The 25000-nt window shown below is 32.9% G+C and overlaps 3 protein-coding genes across 12 annotated transcripts in view; 2 read left to right on the top strand and 1 right to left on the bottom strand.

The window, feature by feature from the left end:
* Positions 1-13286, top strand: part of LOC122249033 (BAG family molecular chaperone regulator 1) — a 15998-nt gene extending 2712 nt beyond the window's left edge. For 2 of the 5 annotated variants that reach the window (XM_086553903.1, XM_086553904.1), the window contains exons 2-5: positions 4232-4358; positions 4768-4944; positions 5221-5409; positions 7218-13286. In XM_086553903.1, coding sequence (XP_086410029.1) covers positions 4260-4358; positions 4768-4944; positions 5221-5409; positions 7218-7337 — 585 coding nt within the window. In that variant the 5' untranslated portion in view covers positions 4232-4259 and the 3' untranslated portion in view covers positions 7338-13286. Of the gene's footprint in view, positions 1-1152; positions 1258-3194; positions 3360-4231; positions 4359-4767; positions 4945-5220; positions 5410-7217 lie in introns of those variants that run through there. The other 3 variants (XM_043009537.2, XM_043009535.2, XM_043009534.2) reach the window with 3 other exon arrangements.
* Positions 13287-14750: 1464 nt separating this feature from the next.
* On the bottom strand, positions 14751-21072 carry LOC122249035 (uncharacterized). Of its 3 annotated transcripts, none has more exons than XM_043009547.2 (14): positions 21004-21072; positions 20459-20514; positions 20071-20137; positions 19745-19921; positions 19450-19569; positions 18969-19097; positions 18659-18850; positions 18387-18525; positions 17911-18053; positions 17565-17788; positions 17257-17454; positions 16613-16744; positions 16252-16422; positions 14751-15611 (listed from the first exon to the last, which is right to left on the bottom strand). In XM_043009547.2, exons 2-14 carry the CDS (start codon positions 20464-20466, stop codon positions 15509-15511), a joined length of 1803 nt encoding a protein of 600 aa, XP_042865481.2. In that variant the 5' UTR covers positions 20467-20514; positions 21004-21072; the 3' UTR covers positions 14751-15508. The 3 variants fall into 3 exon arrangements, with proteins under 3 accessions (XP_042865481.2, XP_086410027.1, XP_086410028.1); XM_086553901.1 differs by having other exon boundaries at positions 21000-21053; XM_086553902.1 differs by having other exon boundaries at positions 20945-21039.
* A 317-nt stretch (positions 21073-21389) lies between these two features.
* The window catches only part of LOC122249034 (intraflagellar transport protein 74 homolog), a 32899-nt gene continuing 29288 nt past the window's right edge, over positions 21390-25000 (top strand). For all 4 annotated transcript variants that reach the window (XM_043009543.2, XM_043009542.2, XM_043009540.2 and 1 more), the window contains exon 1: positions 21390-21519. The gene's annotated coding sequence lies outside the window, so the exon portion shown is untranslated. The remainder of the gene's footprint in view (positions 21520-25000) is intronic.

The following is a 25000-nucleotide window of genomic DNA, read 5'->3' as shown; positions in this document are numbered from 1 at the left end:
ATTGCTCCCAAGTGAACGCGTTTATTTCAAGAAGTAAAAAGTAAGCGCTTATTACTGACGCAAGCATGGTTTTGAATATTTAGTATTTTATAATGGAAAATGGCAGTTTAAATTCTAATCTGTTATTTTTTCGCCGTAGGCTATCAAATCTAATTTTTTGATAGGATGACACCTACCCCTGATATTCTACTGATATTTAATACCATTTGATTAATATTTGTTTTAAAAAATGTGAGAGAGAGAGAGAGAGAGTGTGGTAGAGATAGAGATAGATAGATAGATAGATAGATAGAGAGAGAGAGAGAGAGAGAGAGAGAGAGAGAGTGTGATAGAGATAGAGATAGATAGATAGATAGAGAGAGAGAGAGAGAGAGAGAGAGAGAGAGAGAGAGAGAGAGAGAGAGAGAGAGAGAGAGAGAGAGAGAGAGAGAGAGAGAGAGAGAGCAAATGAATACGCATATAACATATGTTAATGAGACAATACTTGAAAGCATATAGAAACTATATCATATATATAAAAGCGGAATTCAAAATTCGAGACTGGTAGCTCTACTACATTCGTAATAACATTTGTCAAATTAGTTAATCGCTTCTTTTTACAATGTTAATTCATTTGAAATTTGAAATGAAACGGTGCGATATTTTACCACGTGGGTAATATGGTTTGGACATTATCAACTCATATTCATACAAATTATTATGTGTTAGTATAACAATACTGACAAAATATCCACATATTAGTTTAGGCATTCGTATTGGATACAGGTTCAGTCAACATTATCGACAAAAAAAATTATCACCCCATATCTAAGTCTTACTCATTGATTTTACTATCTTGAATAATTATTTTGCATTGATACAGTAATGTGACATTAACTAATCAATTTCACCAGGTAAGACCACAAGTCGACCGACTTTCTCGCCCAAAACCTGTCAATTTGGCCAACAGATGGCACCACCACCTCCGTAAACAAATACTTCTCTCTTGAAAATTCCAAGTACACAAACAAAATAATTACCCTTCAGAAACCAAACACCAAAACCTAAAGTGTAACAAATCAAAGCTTTTACATATACGGAAAATAACACAACACACATAGTCCAGAAAAAGTCCCTGACAAGCTGAATAATCGCGAGTAATTAATCGAAGCGTCCGCGAGCGAGTGGTGCTTCTGGGTCAGACAGCAGTAGTGCGTTCAGGTGCAAAGGTGTGGAGTCAGAAGTGGCTGTGTTGCTATACTGTATGTGGTTATTTGGGTACGTATCTGTGGGATTACTTCACTTCCTAGTGACTGATGGAGAAATAAACACTTTTTCTCGATTTCTCTTAATTTTGTGTTTAGTTGTTTTGCTTGCTAGTGAGAAATTATTATTTTGTGAGGCTTTTTTTTTCCTTTTAAATATCATGAGAGTTGCAATGATTGTCTATTCTTTACACAGAAGTATTTTAATTGCATAATCAATGTTTTCAAAGTTGAGTGTTCGTTTTTTACGGTAGTTTCATAGATATTTTAGGGAAATCTTGCTTAAACATCTGCATCACCATACACAATGTTTTTTTTGTTATTAGAAAGTCTGTGTTCTTTTCAAATTCATTAAAGAAATGTATTCCTCTATATTTGATAACCTGCAATCTTAAGTCTAATCCTTAAGTGGTGACAAGCCACTTCAAAGAATAAATAGGTAACACATAATTTTGAAATTAACAATGTTTGCAAACTGAGAGATGTAAGCCAAACTCTGCAATATCTATGCAATGTTTGTCAAGCTCTTTATTTGTAGGATTTAGCTTTGACGCTCAATTTGCTCCTTTGTGCTCAAGTTTCAATGACCATTTACTCTTACTGTAGGCTTGAGATGTAGACCACAACATGTTATACTCAAAACACAGCTGCATTAGAAAAATGTCCAAGAAAAAAGTCACTGGGATTTGATGAAATGTCTGAATAAATCATTTGATTATTAACCCTATGATGACGGTGCGTCACACCCGTGTGACATGGCTAAATGCCTGATGACGGGGCGACACACCAGTGTGACGCACCCAATGCAATATTGCATAGGCCCAGCGTAGGGGGTTTCCACTTATTGCCGGGCCCGTCGGGATTGGGTTAATGAGTGTCAGCATATGGTCCGAGAATAGGAATGTGTCTCATCCAGTGAAGAGAATGAAATACAGTGTTTTATTATGATTATTTTCTCTTAAGATTTCTCTTTGTCTAAAGTGTTTTTTTGAGTGAATTGTTTTTATAGGTCATAATGTTGACACTCTTATCCCCAGCTATACATTAATAGTCAGGTCACATCCGACGGTAGAAGTATTTTGTTTATAAAGTCAATGTCAGATTATAGATTCTTAGTGAATAGAATCATGCAAAGCTTGATCCATGAGGAAAAGATTGATAGATAAATTAAATATATAAAGATGAGAATGTATTTATAGAGAGACAGTTTTTAAGAAGTGTCAGTGAAAAGTTTGGCTTGCATTTTGAAAAAGAAAAGAATGTTTCATATAGTATTGTAAAAATGTTTTAATATTGTTTTTTATAGTGTTTTATCAAAGCTATGGCATCAATCATCTGCAACACTCTTGCCAACTTTTTGGTTTTATTTAAGCTTGTATAATAATCACAGGTCATATTTTATGAAAATTAGACTCTGAATATGAATACTTTATGATTATAGTATCAAAAGGTAAGATTTACCATTATATTAAGTTTTGGCTGAATTTTCTGTTGTGATGATAGTGTTAGCTTTTTATTTTTATAAAATGCTATCTTCAGATGAACCATTCATATTTTTTTATGTAATTTTCCCCCCTTTTTTGTACAATTTAAATGTAAACACATAAAGTAATCTTCATAATTTATCAGCCATGGCCATTTGCAGCTTTATGCACTGTTTTTTTTCTTACATTGACTTTTAATTATTGTAGTTTTTCTTATGGTAGTATTTTTCAAATACAAATGTGGTGTATTGAATAAAGATACCATTGATATATTTGCGATAATTTACACTGCTTGTTCCATTACCAGTTTTTTATAATATCTAGGGTGATAGATTATGAAAATAATTTTTGAGACTTTCTAAAAAAATTGTTTTGAGCTTTTTAATTAAAATGAAAAGTAAACATGGTTGAGAGGTCTGGCTCCAGATTCCAAATTGCTGTGATTTTATTTCTAATATTAGTATAGTATATACACAGATCTTTAGCATTGGAAGGAAATGACCTAGGTGTCTTCTGCGACTACACAATATCCAGATTAAGCCTTCCATACACTGCGTGTGGATCTTCAGTTTTGAAAACCACCACATGGTTGTTTGTGGTGTATTAGAATAGTGGTTTACATTTGTGTAAGGTGAGGCTGTTATTCCTTTTTATTTCATTTGTTGTACTGTTTTGCCCTGTGATCACCCATGACAAAGAACATCAATTCATTCCTTTTGTCAGTTCACAGAAATTAATCAAAGCAGGACTACAGCTATTCTGGTGTTAGACCTCTAATTGTCCAATGTAAGGATTCTTTGTCACAACACTAATTACATTCCTCCTTAGAGCTAAACCCAAAATTATCCTGATGAGAACAGTTTTATTTCCTGGATTAGGAAACAAGTCTCTTGATATCTCTTTGATTTTATTTTAACCCCTTCCCCCCTCTCCCCAAGGAAACCATACCAACTTCTGTTACCATTGATTTGACCTTTTATCTTCTGCCTGCCCTGAAATGGTTTTATTTTTCATTTTGACCCATGCTCCTCATTTCTCTCACTAATGTGCATCAAGGTACTTTTGATAAAGATAAAGGGAAACCCAGTAGTCTGATGCCAGATGCCATTATTAAAAAAAATAATGTTTTTTATTGTGTGCCTTTGTGATAGGGGTGAAGAAAAATAAAGAAGAAAAACATCAAACACCACTTTGCATTTTGTCCTTATACATTTGTTATTAAATCATATAATGAGCAGTGAATTTTCCCTTTCCTGCATGTACATTATGTGCATAGACTACATTTATCATCACATATGCTAATTATATTTTTTGATATATTATTGATCTTTTTTATTCAGGGTAAGACATTAAAATCTACTTATCTTGTAATACCCATATATTCCATATATAGACATTTATTTATCTGCATTCATAATTTATGTTTATTTGCACCTTATTCCATTTTAGTAATGATTTAATTTAATATTAAAAGCATACATCACCATGAATTTATATTTTCAGACGGTTCCTAAAGTCAAACCCTGCTAAAATGGGTGATGCAGAGTACAACATTCTTTTATGTCATGGGTCCAGTAAATATGAGGTTGTGGTTTGGGGCGCCATGACCCTGGGCGACTTTGCCAGCAAGGTTAGTTTGTGTGAAGTGTGTATTAAATGACTGCCTTGATGGTATTCCTGTTCTCTCTTCCCACATATTCTTTATTATTGTTAATCTAATTTCTGTAATGATAGGATAGTCTCCAATGCCTGATTATTCTATTCATTGCTCTTGATGTTTTGAGGAGATCCATAATACATATTTAATTATTTTAATTATCTCCTATTATTAGAAAAAGGTTAGTGACATACTTTGTCTGGATCCTGAAAAAGGAAACAATTTTTGTTTTTGTTATAACATTGATAATTATTGGTACCAAATTGGAAATGCTTCTGAAAAAGTGCCATAAGAACTTTACCAAATTCATTAATAGTTTATGATAATGAAGATGTAACATATTTCAGAGTGTTCTTTTTGCTACATTTCCTTCTCTTTATAGATAGAGGCAGTGACCCATATCTCGCAGGCAAGTATGAAGATAATATTCAAGGGGAAGAACCTGTCTGACCCTGGTGTGACCCTGGCCAGCTATGGCATTGGGCCCGGGGCAAAGGTCATGGTGTTGGGGAAGAAATATGATCCTGAGGATGATGCTAGCTATCAAACCATAGCTCAGGTAGGAAAGTGTAAATAGCCTTTTGCACAGACTGTGAATTTTTTAGAAGTTGTTTTATTGCAGTGAATTCAATTTTTCATTCATTCATTTATTTTCATTAACTGAAAACTTCCAATGAAAATGTTACACATCTATTTGATTTTTTTGATCAAGTATTAGCTAAAATTGCATTATTAGATGTATACAAACACACACAAAAACACACACATGCAAAAAAACAACTGAATTTAGATGAAAAAATATTCTATGCCTGCTAATGTGAACTTCTGATTTTAGATTGATCATTCATGCTCTGAGGTGGAAAAGAAGCTGAACGACATCTTGCCAGAAATCGACAGCATTGCTAATGGCTATGTGGAACCTCATTTGTGTGGAGAAGCACTGGGGAAGCTGAAGAAGCGACTGCTTGGGGTGAATGAGGAGTTTATGAGACTACTTGAACAACTTGATGGAATATCCTTTGAAGTAAGTCACTACATATAGAAGTGTTGGGTGTTTCAGGCCATGCTTTTGGTGACTATTCAGGATGGCTATTTTTTGGTTGTACGAGTTTGGCCAAACTATGAAGAAGTGAATAATTTTAGAAATCTATGTATTTTGAGTTTTGATCCATTGTCAATTATTTTGATAAGTGAACAAGGATTGTCTAGGAATATAGTAAACAAATGACAACATGTGCAGTCTAAAGGTGTATAATGAATGCAAAAAATACTAGCTTGATAATAACTGCTTTTTGCTCTCTCACAAGTTCATTTTTTTTTCTCAAGTTCATATTTCTTCTTTAATTCATTCTTATCCTTATATGAGCTCTATTTTCTTACATTGTTTTTCAGTACTGTCACTTGACTAGTGCAGAGAACAAATTGATGATATATTTAAATTTTAGCAGCATTATTTTTTTTCCCCCTTGAACCACAAATTGATTCAAGTTAGTGGATGATTAACCATTCAGCTGAGTCAGAATCACCTTTGGCAGATTCAGACAGAATCTCCTTCAGTCCATATTTGATAACAAAAATAATTATTATGATAAAATTTGAAGTAAACACTTGACAGACGCTTAATATACAGTCAAAAAGAAGAAAAATAAAAAATGGTAAATATATATATGCATATATATATATATATATATATATATATATATATATATATATATATATATATATATATATATATATATATATATATATATATATACATATATATGCATATATACATACATACATACATACATACATACATACATACATACATACATACATACATACATACACACACATATATACATATATAAAAAAAAATGTATATCGATAGATAGATTGATAAATTGATTGATAGATAGATAGATAGATAGATAATATAAACATAAAAAAAATATATACATAGAAATAATATATATAGATAGATAATATATATATATAAATAATAAATAATATATATCTATATATATATATATATATATATATATATATATATATATATATATATATATATATATATGTATATGTATATGTATATGTATATGTATATGTATATGTATATGTATATGTATATGTATATGTATATATATATGTATATATATATATATATATATATATATATATATATATATATATATATATATATATGTATATATGTATATTTATGTGTATATATTTATGTATATATATTTATGTATATATATTTATTTATGTATATTTATATATGTATATACATATATATACATACATACATATATATATATATATATATATATATATATATATATATATATATATACATACATACGTACATACATTTATTTATATATACATACATAGATATATATATATACATATATACATATATGCATATATGCATATATGCATATATGCATATATGCATATATATATACATATATATATATATATATATATATATATATATATATATATATATATATATATATATATACATACATATATACATATATACATATACATATATACATATACATACATACATACATACATACATACATACATACATACATACATACATACATACATACATACATACATACATACATACATGCGTACATACATACATATAACTTACAAACATATAAATATACATACATGCATGCATGTATACATATATATTTTTTCCTTTGATAGAAGTATATCATACCTTTGCATCCCCAAGCAATCAAACATGAAAAAAAATCTATGAATGAAGAGTCTCACTCCCTCCCCTGTGAGTAATAAGAAACCTTATTCTTTTCCCCGTGCCAGGAGAATCAGGCTCCAGCAAGACAGAAGAGGAAGTCGGTAGTGCAGAGAATCCAGCACTTAATGGAAAGGACTGACCAAGTACAAGAAAATCTTAAGCACCTAATTAAGAGCTATTCCTAGTAACAGCTAGATCCTAGATTTGTGACGATTTGCTCTGTGAGAACAAGTAGGCAATGGTGGTTCATTTTTTTTTTGTTGCTGAGTTTGATGCTGTGTTCTAGTAACGGGTGGAGTGAAGATGGCTATGGCATTTACAAATGTCTTGTACTTTTTTTTTTATATAATGGAAGTGATAATAGCAGGATTATTAAGATAATATTGTTGATTATTCCAGATGCCCTTATAATTTTACATGTACCTTTATGGAATTGATATTCTTGTTTTGATGTGCATGATATTCATGTGCTATTAAGTTATTGATATTTTTTTTTATATACTTCCATTTAAGATTGTTCAGTTCTGGGACCAGTCATGGGATTCTGCTTTCATGCTACGATTTTGAGAATTCATAGTCCTTTTGTGTTTTTTGGAATGTAACAATTTTAACCCTTATTTTGTTGCTTAGATTTTTTTTTTTTTTGCATTATGTTTTTACTGCACATCCTTATATTTATATTTTAGATTTTATTGATCTATTTTTTTTTTAAATTGATAGTTGATGAATATATTTTCAAAAGATACTTTGAGTCTTCTTGTAAGAAAAGGAATGGCCTTTTTATTTTTGTTATATTTTCATTTTTGTATTTCACCTCTTATTTTTACTGATTTAGTCTTTTTTTTCTCTTATTTTTTTGAGGATTGAGTAGAACATTGTATTATAGTTAGATAGAGGTTACACATACACGTACTTGCATATACAGAAACAAAATTGTACATTTACCATCAGAAAAAAATAGGTTAAATACTTTCAATAGTAAATATTACTGTAGCTAATAGTGAATATTTATGATACCAGAAATATAAATTTCTATATAATGTTGTACTATGGCTTGTTTAAATTACTTGGTGGATTAATGATATATAGGTTGTAGTCAAATAGATATTGAGGTGCGGCAAGGGAAGAGAGAAGTGAAAAGTTGATAGCTTAAGAAATATTCTCTTCATGCTTTTACGTCAATGATTTGCAGCCTCCCTAGAACATTGTCGTAGAGAGAAAATTGGTCTGGTTTTGGTATATAAATTTAAAAAACAAGAAAATTATCAACCTCCATCTCAGATTTGTGTCAAATTTTCTGGAATGTTAAACTTGCCATGTGGCCTCTGAATCACTGATTGTCTGAGCTGCTCTGGTCAGCCAGTCAGTCAGCTTCTCCAGTAGCCAGTCTGTATGTCAGTCTCTTGGAAGCTTTAAAGTCAGAGAGGAAGTCTTAATGTTGAGAAAAGCAGAGAAACACACTACGAATGGTGACATTGTCTCAGTACTAACCCCTTTTGATGATTCTCAAAGAAGGTCAGTCTTTGTGACGCAGCTAACGAGAGTGCTTTGTGATGAGAGCACTTGCTAAAAATCCTGCCATCAGTTTTTATGTTGGGGAATAAAAACATTATAAAACAAAACAGAATCATGTCCAGTACAATTCCCCCAAAGGTTTTACAAGTTGAATTTTAAAATATATACACCATATTGCCATGTACCTGAAAGTGATTAGAACAGTTAGATATTGATTCAGGTATCAATTAAGTGAATAGTGTATTTTTTAGATGTTGCACATTCTTGTATCTTGCCTTATGATGGCTACTGAATGTTGAACTGGTTATAGATCTTTTTCTTTGTAGATAATGAGTATAGTTTTGTAATTTGTTATAGATATATTTATTGATTATTGTTGTTAATTTTGTATTGTTTCTATCCTTTTTGTAGGTAGAATTAAGCCATTGGTTCATATTATTTTTACCTGATTTTACAAAAAGAATGGATTATTGAATTCCTTATCTAGATGATTTGAAGCCCTCTTTGTGCTAATAACAATCAAGCATTTAATTTCACTTGCCATGGAAATGGTCCTGAACTCAGTATCTGGAATTGCAGTGCAAATATAATTGAATGAAAATCCTTACTGTATAAATACCATTTTATTAACCAAATTTTAATTGTTCAGCAGAATAAGAAAATCCTAAATGTATAAAAATTGACTTAACATTTACTGAAGAAAAAAACAAAAACAAAACTGCTATATCATTCTTAGAAAATTATACAAATAAAAATAATCTTGAGTCCATGTTGTAAAGAATTACCTTGTTGCAAACGGGAATCATGAATGCATCCGTCTGCCATGTACATAACTTCTGGATATGATATATGTGCTTCATGGAGCTTATTTATTTACTAATTTATTAAACTTATATATAGTTAACAACATGGGAACGAAAGTTCCAAAATGCTCTTGTTATCACTAAGAAAACTCCAAATTCTGACTATGCCTATGTCTTGGTTCAACACACTCAGCGTTTTACTAGTCACAATTCAAGTAGTAGTTTCTGAATTGTAAATACTATGTAAAGTAAGCAAAGAAATTTTACCAATCGGTTTTTCTTTTCTTCGAAGTAGTTATTTGTTACAATAAAAGTTGTTGTACAGTATGTTGAGTCTAATCAGAGAATATGATGATTTTGTTTTATAGCTCTCAGGAACAGCAATACTTTTATGTTGCTGTATTAGCCTGTTTCTTGTAACTGGAAAAGCCAAACATATTATATTTGATTATTAAAGCCTCAAAGTTTGATCATATATGTAGTTGTGAATACTGCTTTCTGACAGGCAGCGTGCCTGTAGTAAGGGAATAGTAAAGGGTTTTTATAAAACTATGTTACTATTATTTATTTGTGTTTATTGTACTACTAATGAAAAATTATTTTAAGTAGGATGTGAAGGAAAGAGATAATGTGAAACTGTGACTAGGTTGTTTAGAATATGTGGAGTGATGATTCTCTTCTTTAATGTATTGCATTTTGCTTTTGCTTTCAAAATTCCATTGATTATAAGAATTTCAAGAAATATCAGGTGATACAAGTATGGAAAACCCTGCACTGAATATTTCCTAATGCACATCCCAAAAGTTTCAGGATGTAGAGTACCCAATTTCCTTTTCTTTATTTTTTTCTATAATTTTAAATACTTTCACTCAGTATGTGAAGATCTGTGCACCACTTTTATATATATTTAGAATGTAATTATTATTATTTACTGTTTGAAGTCATTGAATAATCAGAATAATGCTGAAATCCCTAAACTGCTGAATTCTATATAGAATATTGGTCTGAGTGTATTTCAGATGATATGAAAATGAATATAGATCTGCATTATTTTTTCAGTTTTTAATTGATAAATGCATGTGCATGTTTGCATGGCTTCATGAAATGTATTGATAGTGTGTTCAAATGCCAATCATTGGGCACTTCCATTGCCAAATAAGGTGTATTTCTGAACTTAACTATTTTGTATACTGGAACATTTTCATTTGTGATACATCACATTTGCATTTGCAATATTTTAAATTCTATAGATGTTATTTTTCCTCTCTCTCCCACTATATATCTCTGAGGTGTTCTTGAAAATTGTCTACTATACCATGAGAAGACTTGGGTGGTGTTGCTAGGCAGTGCTTCCAGGTTTGAACCAAGTACCATTATTTCTGCTTCTGATTGGGTACTCGGTGTACTTAATCCTCTTTGTAAGATATGGAAGAAGGCAGAAAATTCAAGAAAGAAAGGAAGAAAGAAACAAATGATGAATTGTGACAACGTACACAGGATTCAGATATAGGCAATAACAGGTTAATTATCACTATTGAGTTTCAGGCAGCTGTAAATCGAGATATTGTTGATAATTTTTTCCACTTTATGTAATGTGAGGGCAGATAAGATGATGAATATGCAAGAACTGTGTCATCTTCATATTTATATATGCAACTGCTCTTTTATTTGAAACATCAAATATGCCATTTTCAGTCTTGCATAATATAGTGGAAGATTAAAAAGATTTTGCTTAGCATTTGATGTTGATAATACAAGCAAGCAAAAACACACACAACAACAACAACACACACGCAGCAACACACACACGCTGACGCGCGCACACACACACACACACACACACACACACACACACACACACACACACACACACACACACACACACACACACACACACACACACACACACACACACACACACACACACACACACACACACACACACACACACACACACACACACACACACACACACACACACACACACACACACACACACACACACACACACACACACACACACACCCACATACATACATACATAACAGATGCACAACACCTCACACATACACAACAACACACAAACACATAACAAAGAATGCATAGAGACACACATAGACGCACATGAATAGATGCACACATAGACGCACATGAATAGATGCACACATAGACGCACACACATTGATGCACACACATTGATGAACACACAACACACACACATTGATGCACACACAACACACACACACAACAACGCACACGCATAGATGCACACACATTGATGCACACACAGAATTACACACATAAACAAACAAACAAACAAACAAAACACACACACACACACACACACACACACACACACACACACACACACACACACACACACACACACACACACACACACACACACACACACACACACACACACACACACACACACACACACATACATATATATCAATTCATGTACATATTTATGTGTGTGTACTTATTACATACACACACATACATATGCAAAAAAGAGACAGATGATTATGTTATTCTTTTCCATAAAGCCAAATTTATAATATTTGAAGTGAAAGTTGAAGTGTACCACAGGAAAATTTTTGATGATTAAAAGCCACTAATTCTCTCACATAATCAATAATTGCTCTTCAACTAAAGCATTCAAATGCATATTTTTATATAATCATATAATGTAGGACTGTATGTTACTGAATTTTGTTTTATGGAAAGAAATATACAGTATATCAAATGTCTTCAATTAGGGAAATACCTGTAGGTTACTCATCATTACATTAGCCTTGTTATGTTATATACTTCTATGAAAGGAAATAGAGATAGAAAAGTACGTATCCATCTCTCTACTTATCCATCAGTGTGTGTGTATGTATGTATACTCGTATGTAATGTATGCATGTATGTATGTATGCTTGCATGTATTTATGTATTGTCAGTGTATGTATATGTGCGTGTATGTGTTAATGCATGTACAATTACTCACAAATATGGAGTTCCCATTCTTGTTATATAATCAAAATATTCCAGTTTGCACATAAAAAAACACTTTAATATGGAGGACTTTCCAATTCCAACATTAATACTAAATCTATAGATTTAAAAAGTAATTACTTAATCAGAGATTTTATAAAGAAAGAAAAAAATTGCATATGATTTTCCTAATTACCTACACAAAGACAGTGCAAGATTTTTTGCAGTAAAGGGTAAGCAAAAAACTGTCATTGTAGGTCAAGCTAATAATCTTCCCAAATTGACCTTGTTAATCCCTTCATGATGGCATTTTCTCTGGGTCGTATCACTTTTATACTTAATTTTTCCTTTTAGTAAAATTACAAGCTAGTTGTTCCTTCAGTTATGATGACATATTATACCAAATGGTAATATATAATTTACAGACTCATATTTCATAACATAAGTCTTGAAACTAATAGAAAACACACACATCTTAAGATGTCCATCCCAGGCTAAACATCGTAACAGATGGCCCATCTCAGAATGGTTAAGTACTGACCTATGAGTTAAAATCTTCATCCTAACAACCTATTGTATGAATTATAAAATGCCTTTTTTTCTGGAAAATCATGCCTATTTTTGATTGCTGATTTAAAATGTTAGTCATTGGCACATAATCTATTTCTATTAAATTACTTGTGCATGACTGCAGGTACGTATGCATGTATATGAGTAGACCTACAGCAATATATGGTAGTGTAATCATCAACTACCATTTTAGTTTATGTTGAACCCAACTGTAGTCTTTTCTGTAGAAGTGTGAATAATTATATTCTGTAATGTGTCTTTGTGTTTTTTATTAGTACCAAACTTTTAGATCACTTCAAGAAATGTAAGTGGTCAAAATATTTTCAGTAAATATACACAGAAAAATGAGCAGAAGTGAGTATTAGGAGAAAGTATTGAATAATATGGCTAGCTTAAGTTTCCATCTGCCTTCTTTCCCTGATCTTAAACTTTATCTCTTTATAGTAATTATTTGATTAAGCATGGTAGCTTTTCAGTTATTTACTTTTCTGGTAGCAAGAAAATATTTTTATGAGAATTATTATTATTTTTTTTTTACCAATTATAGTATGGTTTTGATTTCAGATTTTAACCTTAATAGAGAATTTACTTAGGCAGTTTGTATATTTGTATTGGAAGAGCTAATTTTAAGAATATGTTTATAACAAGTTTCCATATGATACCTATACTTATAGATTATTTGAAGAATTAATGCAGTTAAACTGACCATGAATAACAGATATACATGAAATTACTAACAATAAGAGTTTAGTTTCCTTTGTTTGTCCTTATTTTTAACAGATTAATTAGGTCTGATAATAAGCACTGTAGTCAATGCTTAATACTTCTGTTATTGAAATTTAAGAAACTTTATTTAAATTTGAATATACCTAAAAATAATTATCTTGCTAATTTTGTACAAAAGAGAGACCTGATTCTGGAGTTGCTTCACCTTTCTCATGTGTAGTTTTGAACACTGACCAAACTTCCTGATTGCTTCTTCCAAATTTCTAGTTCTCTTTATTATATCATAATACTTAATTTCAGTAATCCATGTAGTTTAAAGAATTGGGAAGAACTCATAAATGACTTCTAGGTCCCTTTACTTGTAATAACTTACCTAATTTTATTAATCCTGGTAGTCTAGAAAATTAGAAAGAACTCTTACAAATGACTGCTATTTTTGGAAATCTGAACAATGACCATGGGTTGAGAGTAATCCATGTAATTTGTAGGACTTTTAAAGCATGTTTGCTTTTTTCAGAGTGCTATTAGCGTGTTCAAGCTGACAGTCTTTAAATACTTAAACTGATTATTACCTTCAAACTTAAACAAGTACTTACTGTGAGAATCAAACATGCCTCTTGTCCAATACTGCAGATTGCAGCTTGATCAGTTTGCTTCTCATTTTGTGACTATAATCTATACCTTGAAAAAATATATACATTATTTGTAAATATAAGGTGTGTTGATTGTGCAGCTAATGAATGCAGAGCTCTTAATGTATTTCCTAGTTTGATATCATATTGGAGATATATTAAATACTGAAATCAGCACCTGTGATTATCATTACCCCATTTTATCATGATAGTTGTTATGAACTAGAACCTCTACTATGTTATTGTATCCATTATAGATGTATAGAGGTGATTTTTTTGCTTTTTATCAGACATCTATCAGTTGATTTCTGTACTACAGTTAAAGTACAAAGTATATAAGTAAGGATAGTTATTTTCTCAAACATTTAGGTTATTTTTTATTTCATTTTTTTATTATAAATATATAATTTAATGTGGACTCATTTTATGAGCTTGACTGATTTGTAATCATATGCACAAATATGTCATAAAATAAATAAGTGTCGACATTTATCTTTTCCAAGTTTAACCCTCTTGTGACGGGTGGTACACTACTGTACCGCGCATATTAGGCCCGTTCGCTCGGGACGCGATATGGCGTCGTTTATTCAATTGATTTAGGCCTATGCGTTCGAGAGCCCCGGCATTGTGACATGCAAGGCTGGAATGCCCCCGGCATGAATGGGTTAAAACAAATATATTAGAAATATTTGGTTTTACAAAAAAAGGTAAAAACGTTTACTGAATTTAAAAGCAAGATCCATTTTCTGCGCATAGGATAAATCTTATGTATAAACATCTACAACATGTTTTTTTGCAATTGTGAAGGTAGGTGAATATCAATAATTACCTTATAATTCTATTTAGAATTCTTAAGACAATATAATAAAATGAAATGGCTGAGCAACCTCTAGAAAATCTGTAAAACTAAAATATGTTAAAAATATAAATGGTTTCAAAATCCTCCAGGATTTTAACTTCAGGTCATCAGAGCTTTCACTACCCTATTATGTATATATTATATTTTAATTTATTCCACCACTATCAGTCAACCATATGAAAGCCCTTTGCAATCTGTAACAGTATAATACAACTTTTAGTTCATGTAAACTGTGTTAAGAAAAAAATATTCATAGGCCTATATCAAGAGGTAGGCTTATATAAGCCTTCATCTGAACTGGATCCACTTCTTAGAGTGGCAAATCTTTTCTCCGAGGAACGAAGATGATTGTCCATGTCTTGAATCCTTACGAAAAAGAAAATGAAAGTAAGATAAGCATTAAAAGGTGGTGGCAATTGGTAATATTAGGTACAATAATTTTAATGATTATCAATTTTTGTATAAAAAAAATTGTACTGGAAATCAAAAAGAAGAAGAAGAAGAAGAAGAAGAAGAAGAAGAAGAAGGAGGAGAAGGAGAAGGAGAAGGAGGAGAAGGAGAAGGAGAAGGAGAAGGAGGAGAAGGAGAAGGAGGAGGAGAAGAAGAAGAAGAAGAAGAAGGAGAAGGAGGAGGAGGAGAAGGAGAAGGAGAAGAAGAAGGAGAAGAAGGAGAAGAAGAAGCCAATTTTGTGTTCATGGGTACTGGGATCAATGGTTTTCCACTGTGAGAAAAGACAACACAAACATATACTGAAAAATATATGAATAATCTATTCTGGAATCTTGTGAGTTCAAAAAATTTGCACTACAATTTTAACTGTGGGAAAGATGGGAAGCTGACATGAAACATTACCCTTAATTTTATTTTACAATTATATTAGATGTACTGCATACTGTATGTAAAAATATGAAGGTGGGATTTCTGAATACGATCGTAATTTAGAAAATTTCTAACAAGAAATTTGTATTGTCTCAATTGCATTAATAAAATGGAACTCATGACCTACCTTTTTTCATAATGAGAATTAAGATCTTTTGCAATAGCCAAGTTTGTGTTGGCCTCATGCAATGAACGCACCAACTGCTGACTCTTGTTCTGACATTCCTTCAGGCGTCGACTGACCTCAGACATCTTCTGTTCGCTTTCTTTTCTTTGGTCATTCATTTGCATCTGTAGCCTTTAAATTCAAAGTTAGAGTAACATGCTCCATGTCGTTTGATAAGATTTTTAGCAACACAAAAATAAGGACATATTGAAATACATTAGTCTACTGAGTGTTTATCGCTTATACCAATTTTAATAGCAAATTAATATTTAGTGAACCAAAAGTATATTGTCATATACCATTAAAAAACCCTCCCTTTTACCTTGTATAGTTTTCTTGGAGGCTGGCAATATTATCCTGCAGCTGTGTTACGACTTCTCTGTGTGTCGAATCCATGGTATCGAGTCTTACTCTGCTTGAAGATGACAGTTCTTCGAGCTCTTCTGTCTTCAGTCTGTGTTAGGAACAGGAAAAAGGACACTGCCACTTATTATATGCTTCTATATGCAGATTTGATGTGATAAGCATCTGTTCATGTCTGTGCAAATACTGTATGTATAAAATAATTCTAGAGAAAAAAAAAAAAAAATTAAGTGTAAAGGGAAAATGTAAAGAAGAAATTATTAACACTGCACGGATAGACTGTACATGAATAGGTGAATAAATAAGACATAATAACTACAAAACACATGCACATGTGTATACTACATGTTATGCTGAATACTATACTTTAAAATCCTTCAAATAACTCAAGTGTAATCAAGCTCAAAGCAAAGTTTTTGCTTTGATGTTCTCATGGAATTAACCAGTTGCCCACTAATTTTTTAAACAAAAATTGGTTGAGTTACTGAGAATGAGATGAATAGGAAAATTGAAGCAGAGAAAGAGAAAAAAAAGTGGAAAAAGGACTTGGGACTAAACACCTTAATTTGCAATTCAACAAAAAATAATTGATAAAATAGCAACCTTAACTGTCTCTTCAGAAACTTTTCACTGGATTCACCATCTTCTCTTGCCCTTTCTAAAGTGGCTGTAGCATTAGCATTTGCACTTCTAATCTCTTCGCATTCAATCCGTAAAGCTTCACACTCACTACGTGAACCACTCAGTCGTTGCTCCAGCTCGTGTATTCTGTGGAACAATTCCTCTTTTTGCTGTTCATATCTGGTTGAGAACAAAGACCAATATTTTTAAAACAGCAAAAATAAAGTTATTGAGAATATAACACACTCTTTATAAAATAATTTTTTTCATGTGGAATATTTGATACTAACTCTCTCATGCTCAATTCATTCTGATCAGAAACAGACTTCTTCTCTGAAATTGCACTTGTAATTTTGGATTCTAAAGTGTTGATGCGATCATGCAAGTTTAATGTCTCTGCTCGGTGTTGCTCTTTCTTGGTGATTAATTCCGTCATTAAACGTTCTACTTCCTCAGTCATCTTCTTTCGTTCACGCATACTTCTGTCACATTCCAACTGCTTCTGATTTAAAGTCTAAAACAGAGAGAACAAAAGATATATGAACATATATTTATTGTAGGCAACCAGCCTTTTAAAAGGCTGTTTACCTATTATACAGTTAGTTAACAATGGTTTTCAGGTCACACACAGCTCACCATTTCCAGTTGAGCCACTTCCTGAGACAATTTCTTTATATTGGCATTATAATCATCTTTAATCTTGTTTACTTCTGCCTTAGCTTTCTTCCCTGCTTCTTCCATTAAACTTGCTACTGTACTTTCAAGCCTCCGCACTTCATCTGTAAATGTAAAGGAACTTATCAGTATGTTCCTCCAAATTTGCTTTCAAAGACCATAATTACACAATAGGTAACTATCACTAATTATGAGTCATACCTTGTATACTTGATCTTAAACTTGAAAATAATGGAAAATGCTAGCAAATATCTGTCAGAGTAGTATTTTTTACTATTTAAATTGTTTTTCTTTGCTATTTATCATTATCATTATTATTACTATTACTATTACTATTAAAAAAAAAAAAAAAAAAAAAAAAAAAAAAAAAAAAAAAAGTTTCTGCATATATACACTTTTTAACAGTATGTATAGCAACATGAGTATGAATAACTAACTGAGTGCATGTTTCTCTCGTAACAGAGCTGCATCTTTTTCCACAAGAGAATCCTCTGCTATGCGTAAACTGTCGGCAACTCGCCTTTGAGCATCGTTTAATTTTTCTTTAACATTTGAAAGAACTTTGGTCATCTGATCCTGCAATGAAATAATGTCAGGGAAACAAGATAATTAGATAATTTCATACAGTCACATTAAAAAATAGTCTCTTCCAATCCCCCCACTTGAAATATACAAGCATTGAGTAAAAACTGGTATTGAGATCAAATACTTTGCTCTTTTGCAGTGCTTCTGTCTGAGCAATAAGAGTCCTCAAGTCTTCACTCTGCTCTAAGAACTTGGCATTCAGAGTCCTGTAGGTGTCCCTTAGTTCCTGTGCTGCATTTTCTCTCTCCTCGAAGGTTGATTTCAATGCTTGATTTTGTTGAACTTCTTGTTCTAGATTCGTTTCTATGGATGATACCTGTAAAAATGATGGCCCTTGCTTATAAATGCAAATGCTCTTCAATCACATGTTATTAGATCTTCTCACTAAAATGTGGATATAAATGAACATTGTTTTTTCTACATATGAAACATACCTTTTTCTTGAGTCCAATGTTGACTTTGAGAATTTCTAACTTTTCATCTTCCAATTTTCTCATTTCTGCTCGCAGTCTATTTGTCTCCTCCTCCAGAGCCTCCACAACCTTTGCATATTCATCACTAAACTGGAGAAGAGAAATATATAACTAAAATCCTTTTCTCCCTTCATGGTCACCATATTTTTTTTTCTGTCTCATCAAAAGTTGTGTTCAGCATCATCAATATCAGACTGGTAATATTTCTTTAACAAAGTTAAATCAGGTCTGACTAGATTAATCTAGGAAAAATACTGTGCTGACTAAACATAAGTTGCCTGAATTAGTTAATTTGGTTTGCCTTTGCTTGGTACAGGAGTGTTCAGTGTGCTTAGCATCTGAACTCAAATTAATCTGAGTCATACTAAAATATTGTGGTCTAGGTGAAATCAACATGGAAAAGAATGAATGAAACAACACTGTACCCATTCATCATTCTTACTTGGCCTTGCAGTGGGAGCTGAGCATCACTAGTTGCACTCTGTAGTGCTGCTAGTTCTTGCTGCAATCGCTGGATTTCAAGAGTCTGCCTGCTGTTCTCTGCTTGGCATAGTTCCTTTTCCTGTGCAGAATAAAATAAGCATTATAAATCTTTAAATATCACACTGTATTTCTCTTTATCTGGTGTTTTATAAAAATACCTAAAATCAACAATAAAAATGAACTTTTTATCTTTCTCTCTTTTTCATCTTATTTATTCATTTATTTTTAATCTATCTATTAATCTTTTTTTATACCTTCTGGGCAATTTCAACTTCTTCTTTCAGTACGAGATTTTCTTCACCAACATCCTGTACAATTGATGACTGTGTCTGCTGCAACAAAGCTTCAATTCTCTTCTGATTTTGTTTGTTAGTTGAAGCAGATCGGGTTTGTTGGGTTGACAGCTCTTCCCTCAGGTCATCTATGACAGACTTTAAAGATACATTCATAATTATTACAAATCTGTATATATATCATATTCACTCTTCAAATTCATTCTGTAACTTATGCTCTTCCTCAAGATACAGATAAATCAAATGAGATTTTTTTTCATTGAGGAGTATGATACATTCAACATTACCTGTTGCTTCTTGATCAATAAGGCCTGTTTTCTAACAGCTTCTTCATAATCCCTGATTAAGTGTTCTCTGTAAGTTGTTATCACTGAATTAGTATGGTTAGTCTTTTATGTTAGAAATGTTTAATACAAGAAATAGAAGAGAGACATATGAATAAATAAATATAGCCTAAGGCATGAGTGCTCCACTATAACCAGTCTTCTTAATACAGTGATATATATAAGAAAGTAGATTTTATCATTTTGAATGGAGCATATACAGTAAAGACAAATCTGGAGAGTCTATAATATTAATAAACCTAATCAACATATATAAAATACAAGTCCAAATGTCTTATACAAACTTTGAAAATATATATTCACGTAAATGTACATCATCTTTCAGACTTACCTCTCCATACCGGTGTTTAGCTTTCACAACTAAAAGCAACATCAGTCATCTCAAAACTGAAATGCAATATACATAGAGTTATATTCACATCCAGTTATCATAAAAAAATAAAATGCATGCTTAAGTCTACCTGATCGTAATCCCTATGATACTAATATTGACTAATCATTTTTCATTAACAATTCTGGCATATATAACTAGGGGAGGCTTATAGTATCTGAATATCAATTGGTGTACATCACCATACATAGACATTTACACAGACAGACACAGACACACACACACATATAATCGTATTTCGTTGCGTTGATACTAATTATATCAGCGCAAGTACGCCTTAATTAGAAAAAGGGACATGAACTACTAAATGGTCACACGTTAAGGCCATGTAAAGTTCAATTTTTTTTTACTGTTTACCGTAGTTCTGATGATGATATTCTCGGAATTTTAATAATTCTTATAATACAACGATACTAATACGCTTACATTAGAAAATATGGCTGGTTAAAACACCCCTGAAGAATATAGAGTCCAAAATCACCTACACTCAGAAGTTTGAAAATCTTGCCTTCCATGTATGGAGTCGTGTGTTAATGTAAACAAAGCAAAATTATGTCAGATATTTTCGGCGATTTAGTTCCCTTATAGATAGCAGTACGAGCGTTACATATGAAGGGTAGATATGGACTGTAATTGTAATTAAATGACTCTTATGATGTTTTTCTTGTATAGATTTAGGTAGTTGAAGTAATAACATCGCCTATTTTTTTATATTTTAATTTGATCCCCAGATACTACAAATGCAATGATTTTTATTTTTTACTTTTTAAAAGAGATATATATTGGTCTGAACACTTTGTAAAAGAAATACAACCAAAAACTTTGAATTATTAATGAATTCTCTGAACATGTTTACTTTTCGTTGCTATGACAACCGCGACGTAAACATTCCTGAGCTGAAGTCCGTGTTCAAGCTCACTCTTCAGTCATACTTGTTTATTTTGGGGAAATAACCTGATACTACAAGGTTTATTTTCAAGTCAACTGCCTGAACGAATAAGGTAGTGTGTGGGTACTCACGTGTTGTGTGTCTCCTACGATGACTTACGATGAATAGGTTTATATTTCATGTTTATAAAAATAGAAGTTTGGCGCATGAAAAAAATTAAAGGTGATAACTTACGGGAACGAAGAAAGTAGGCAAAGGGAGCTGTATTTGTCTGTTTTAGGTATATGTGCCAATGGATTAACAATATTTTTATGTTAGATTAATAAGATACGACTGAATGGGGGATTAATAACTTTGTTGAAAAGAATCTATGAACTTGGTTGTGAATGGCCACTTAAGAACACAGATGTATGTTGCAGAATCATAAAGAATGGGCGAAAGAGCTTCAGCAAGATCCAGGATCATTCCAGCTGATATGGTAGTATACACATACACATTCACACTTACATTGAACACACACAGACACACACACACACACACACACACACACACACACACACAGACACACAGACACACAGACACACAGACACACAGACACACAGACACACAGACACACACACACACACACACACACACACACACACACACACACACACACACACACACACACACACACACACACACACACACACACACACACACACACACACACACACACACACACACACACACACACACACACACTCACACACACAGACACACACACACACACACACACACACACACACACACACACATATACATGAAGGATTCATGCAGAACAAATTGAAAATAAACAACAAAGGGAAACACAAGAAAAACACACATATACCCTTAAGGCCTTTTCACTATATAGCAAATAGGCCTTTGGCATATTTGTGTGTTTTCTGGTGTTTACCTTTATTATGTTGTGTTCAACATACATACAAACTTACATACATACATACATACATACATACATACATACATACATACATACATACATACATACATACATACATACATACATACATACATACATTCAAACATTCATATATTTTTACATTTATATATTTATACATTATGCATTCATACATTTAAACATTGATTCGTTCATACATTTATACATTTATACATTCATACATACACACTTACACATATACACACATATACAAACACACATATTTATATGTATGGGAGTTATATTCCAATGTGTGCTCCATGAGGAGGTGTCTTTGGATAAGGTGATGTAAATATGTACTTTGAATGCAAAAGTCACCTCAGTTTACAATATATGCATGTTCATGATGGCTAGGCAGAAACAAGAGGATGAATTAATTGAACATAATCCTCCTTGTATTGAAAAATAACCAGTTAAGACTCCTGCCATAGATTTGAAAATGTAATAATCACACAAATTTATTTATGTTGTAAAACTCGCAAACTATATTATGCTAAGATATCTAGCCCCAATCTTCTTCTTCTACTGGCTTTTCCCAATTTACTCAGGGTCGCCGGCACGGATCCGCCTCCTCCATGTCGTCCTCCATAATGCATCACTCTCTGTCACCCCTTTCGCTATCTTGTCCTCTTTCACGCAATCCTCCCACCTTCTTTTGGGCCTTCCCCTCTTCCTCCTCCCAACAGTCATCCGTCTAACCCTCTTCCCTACATAATCTCCACTTCTTCTTACTACGTGTCCCAGCCACCTCAATCTGCTTTCTCTCAACTTTTCCGATATTACTGCAACTTTCAGTCTTTCTCTAATGTCCTCATTTCTTACTTTATCCAACTTTGTGAACCCCAGTGACCACCTCAGCATCTTCATTTTGTTGTTTTCCCCCACGTAGTACAACTTATAGCCGTTTCCCAGTTCTTTGGCTTTTTGCCCTTTCCACCTTGTTTCCTGCACACACAACATGTCTATTTTCTTCCTCTCCATTACATCCACCACTTCACGTCCCCTTCCGGTCATTGTACCCACGTTCAGTGTTGCGATGACCACCGTTCTGTCTACCATCTTTGACTTCCTCCTTTCACCCCTCTGAGCTATCTTCTTTAGTCTTACCCGCTCCTGGTAAGGTAGCCGTCGCTCACTTCTCACAGCTTTATGGCGATCTTGCTGCACATCGCTTGTGGGGAATGCCCTAGCATTATTGTCTTTCCTCTGGTTCCGTGTCATATTGTGTTTGGCAAAGGTTTTAAAGCCGGATGCCCTTCCTGCCGCCAACCCTCCCCATTTACCCGGGCTTGGGACCGGCACTTCCACGTCACTCTAAGATATCTAACCCCAATATTGTACTGAATTACAATAAAATTTGTCGTGTTTTGTAACTCAGAAATTTGTAATATAAATATATTTATTGTAAACTGAGGAATGTCTTTACTTATATAATGGTATTTTGTATATAATTTGTCTCTGTATTGTTTTGGGGAATTTTACCAAAATTGTTGTATATGATGGCTTTTATTTATGTATAAAATGTCACTATTATCTCTTTCAAGTTCATTTCTCATGTCATACCCTACAAGGAATACATATATGCACACACACACACACACACACACACACACACACACACACACACACACACACACACACACACACACACACACACACACACACACACACACACACACACACACACACACACACACACATACACATACACACACACACACACACACACACACACACACACACACACACACACACACACACACACACACACACACACACACTCACACACACACACACACACACACACACACACACACACACACACACACACACACACACACACACACACACACACACACACACACACACAATGTAAATGTAAATAGATTTATTATCATTGATGATTTCTATTTGATTATATTCTTCATTGTAAATAGATTTGTTATTATTGATGATATCTGTTTGATTCATATCTGAATAACTTAACCCATTGCATATGAGTGTCATGACATACATGTCGGCAATGACTAGGCCTAAGAGACAGTTGTCAATGCGTACATGATGCGACATCGTGATCTGCTTACAGTTGAAGCACGCACACAGTCATGAAATATTATGGGTGTAACGGTGTTAACTCTAGAGCTACAGGGTTCCAATGGCAGCCTAAACTCGCATTGTATGATAGATTTATGGAAAAATATTGTTTAGGCTAGTCTACGTTACCCAGAGGGCGGAGAAAACCCTTTCCCTGTCCCTTTAATTTTTAGCTGGTGCCGCTAGTGTCATAGACCGCCCGGCTTGACGACCAGTTAGGTCGTTAGGCGCCCCGTCAGCAATGGTTAACCCATTGTGGACGGATGTCATGACATACATGATGCAGGAGCTTTGGCTTGACAACGGGCATCATGATGTTTAGGGATTTTGGATCACTGTGCTATTTTACTTTGCTATGAGTAAGTCATAATTACTATAATTACCACAATATTAAACAAACCAAACATCCAAAACCTAGATGGCACCACTTTCTTCTAGCACCAATACTAGAAAGAGCCTTGAATGGCATTCATCCATGGTCTCTAGCATGCACCATCTTTATAGAGTGATGGCACATAGC

Source organism: Penaeus japonicus, unplaced genomic scaffold (assembly GCF_977035675.1).
Source record: "Penaeus japonicus unplaced genomic scaffold, GWHDUDI00000001_assembly GWHDUDI00000029, whole genome shotgun sequence".
In the NCBI taxonomy this organism is placed as follows: Eukaryota; Metazoa; Arthropoda; class Malacostraca; order Decapoda; family Penaeidae; genus Penaeus; species Penaeus japonicus.
Note: the sequence above shows the minus strand (reverse complement) of the source record. Positions and strands in the feature narration are given on the sequence as shown.

Excerpts from the sequence above, each read along its gene's own strand:
- LOC122249035 (XM_043009547.2), bottom strand. Across the intron at positions 18,851-18,968 it reads ACATTGGACTCAAGAAAAAG|GTATCATCCATAGAAACGAA; the intron begins GTATGTTTCATA and ends TCATTTTTACAG. Across the intron at positions 17,789-17,910 it reads AAGTGGCTCAACTGGAAATG|ACTTTAAATCAGAAGCAGTT; the intron begins GTGAGCTGTGTG and ends TCTCTGTTTTAG.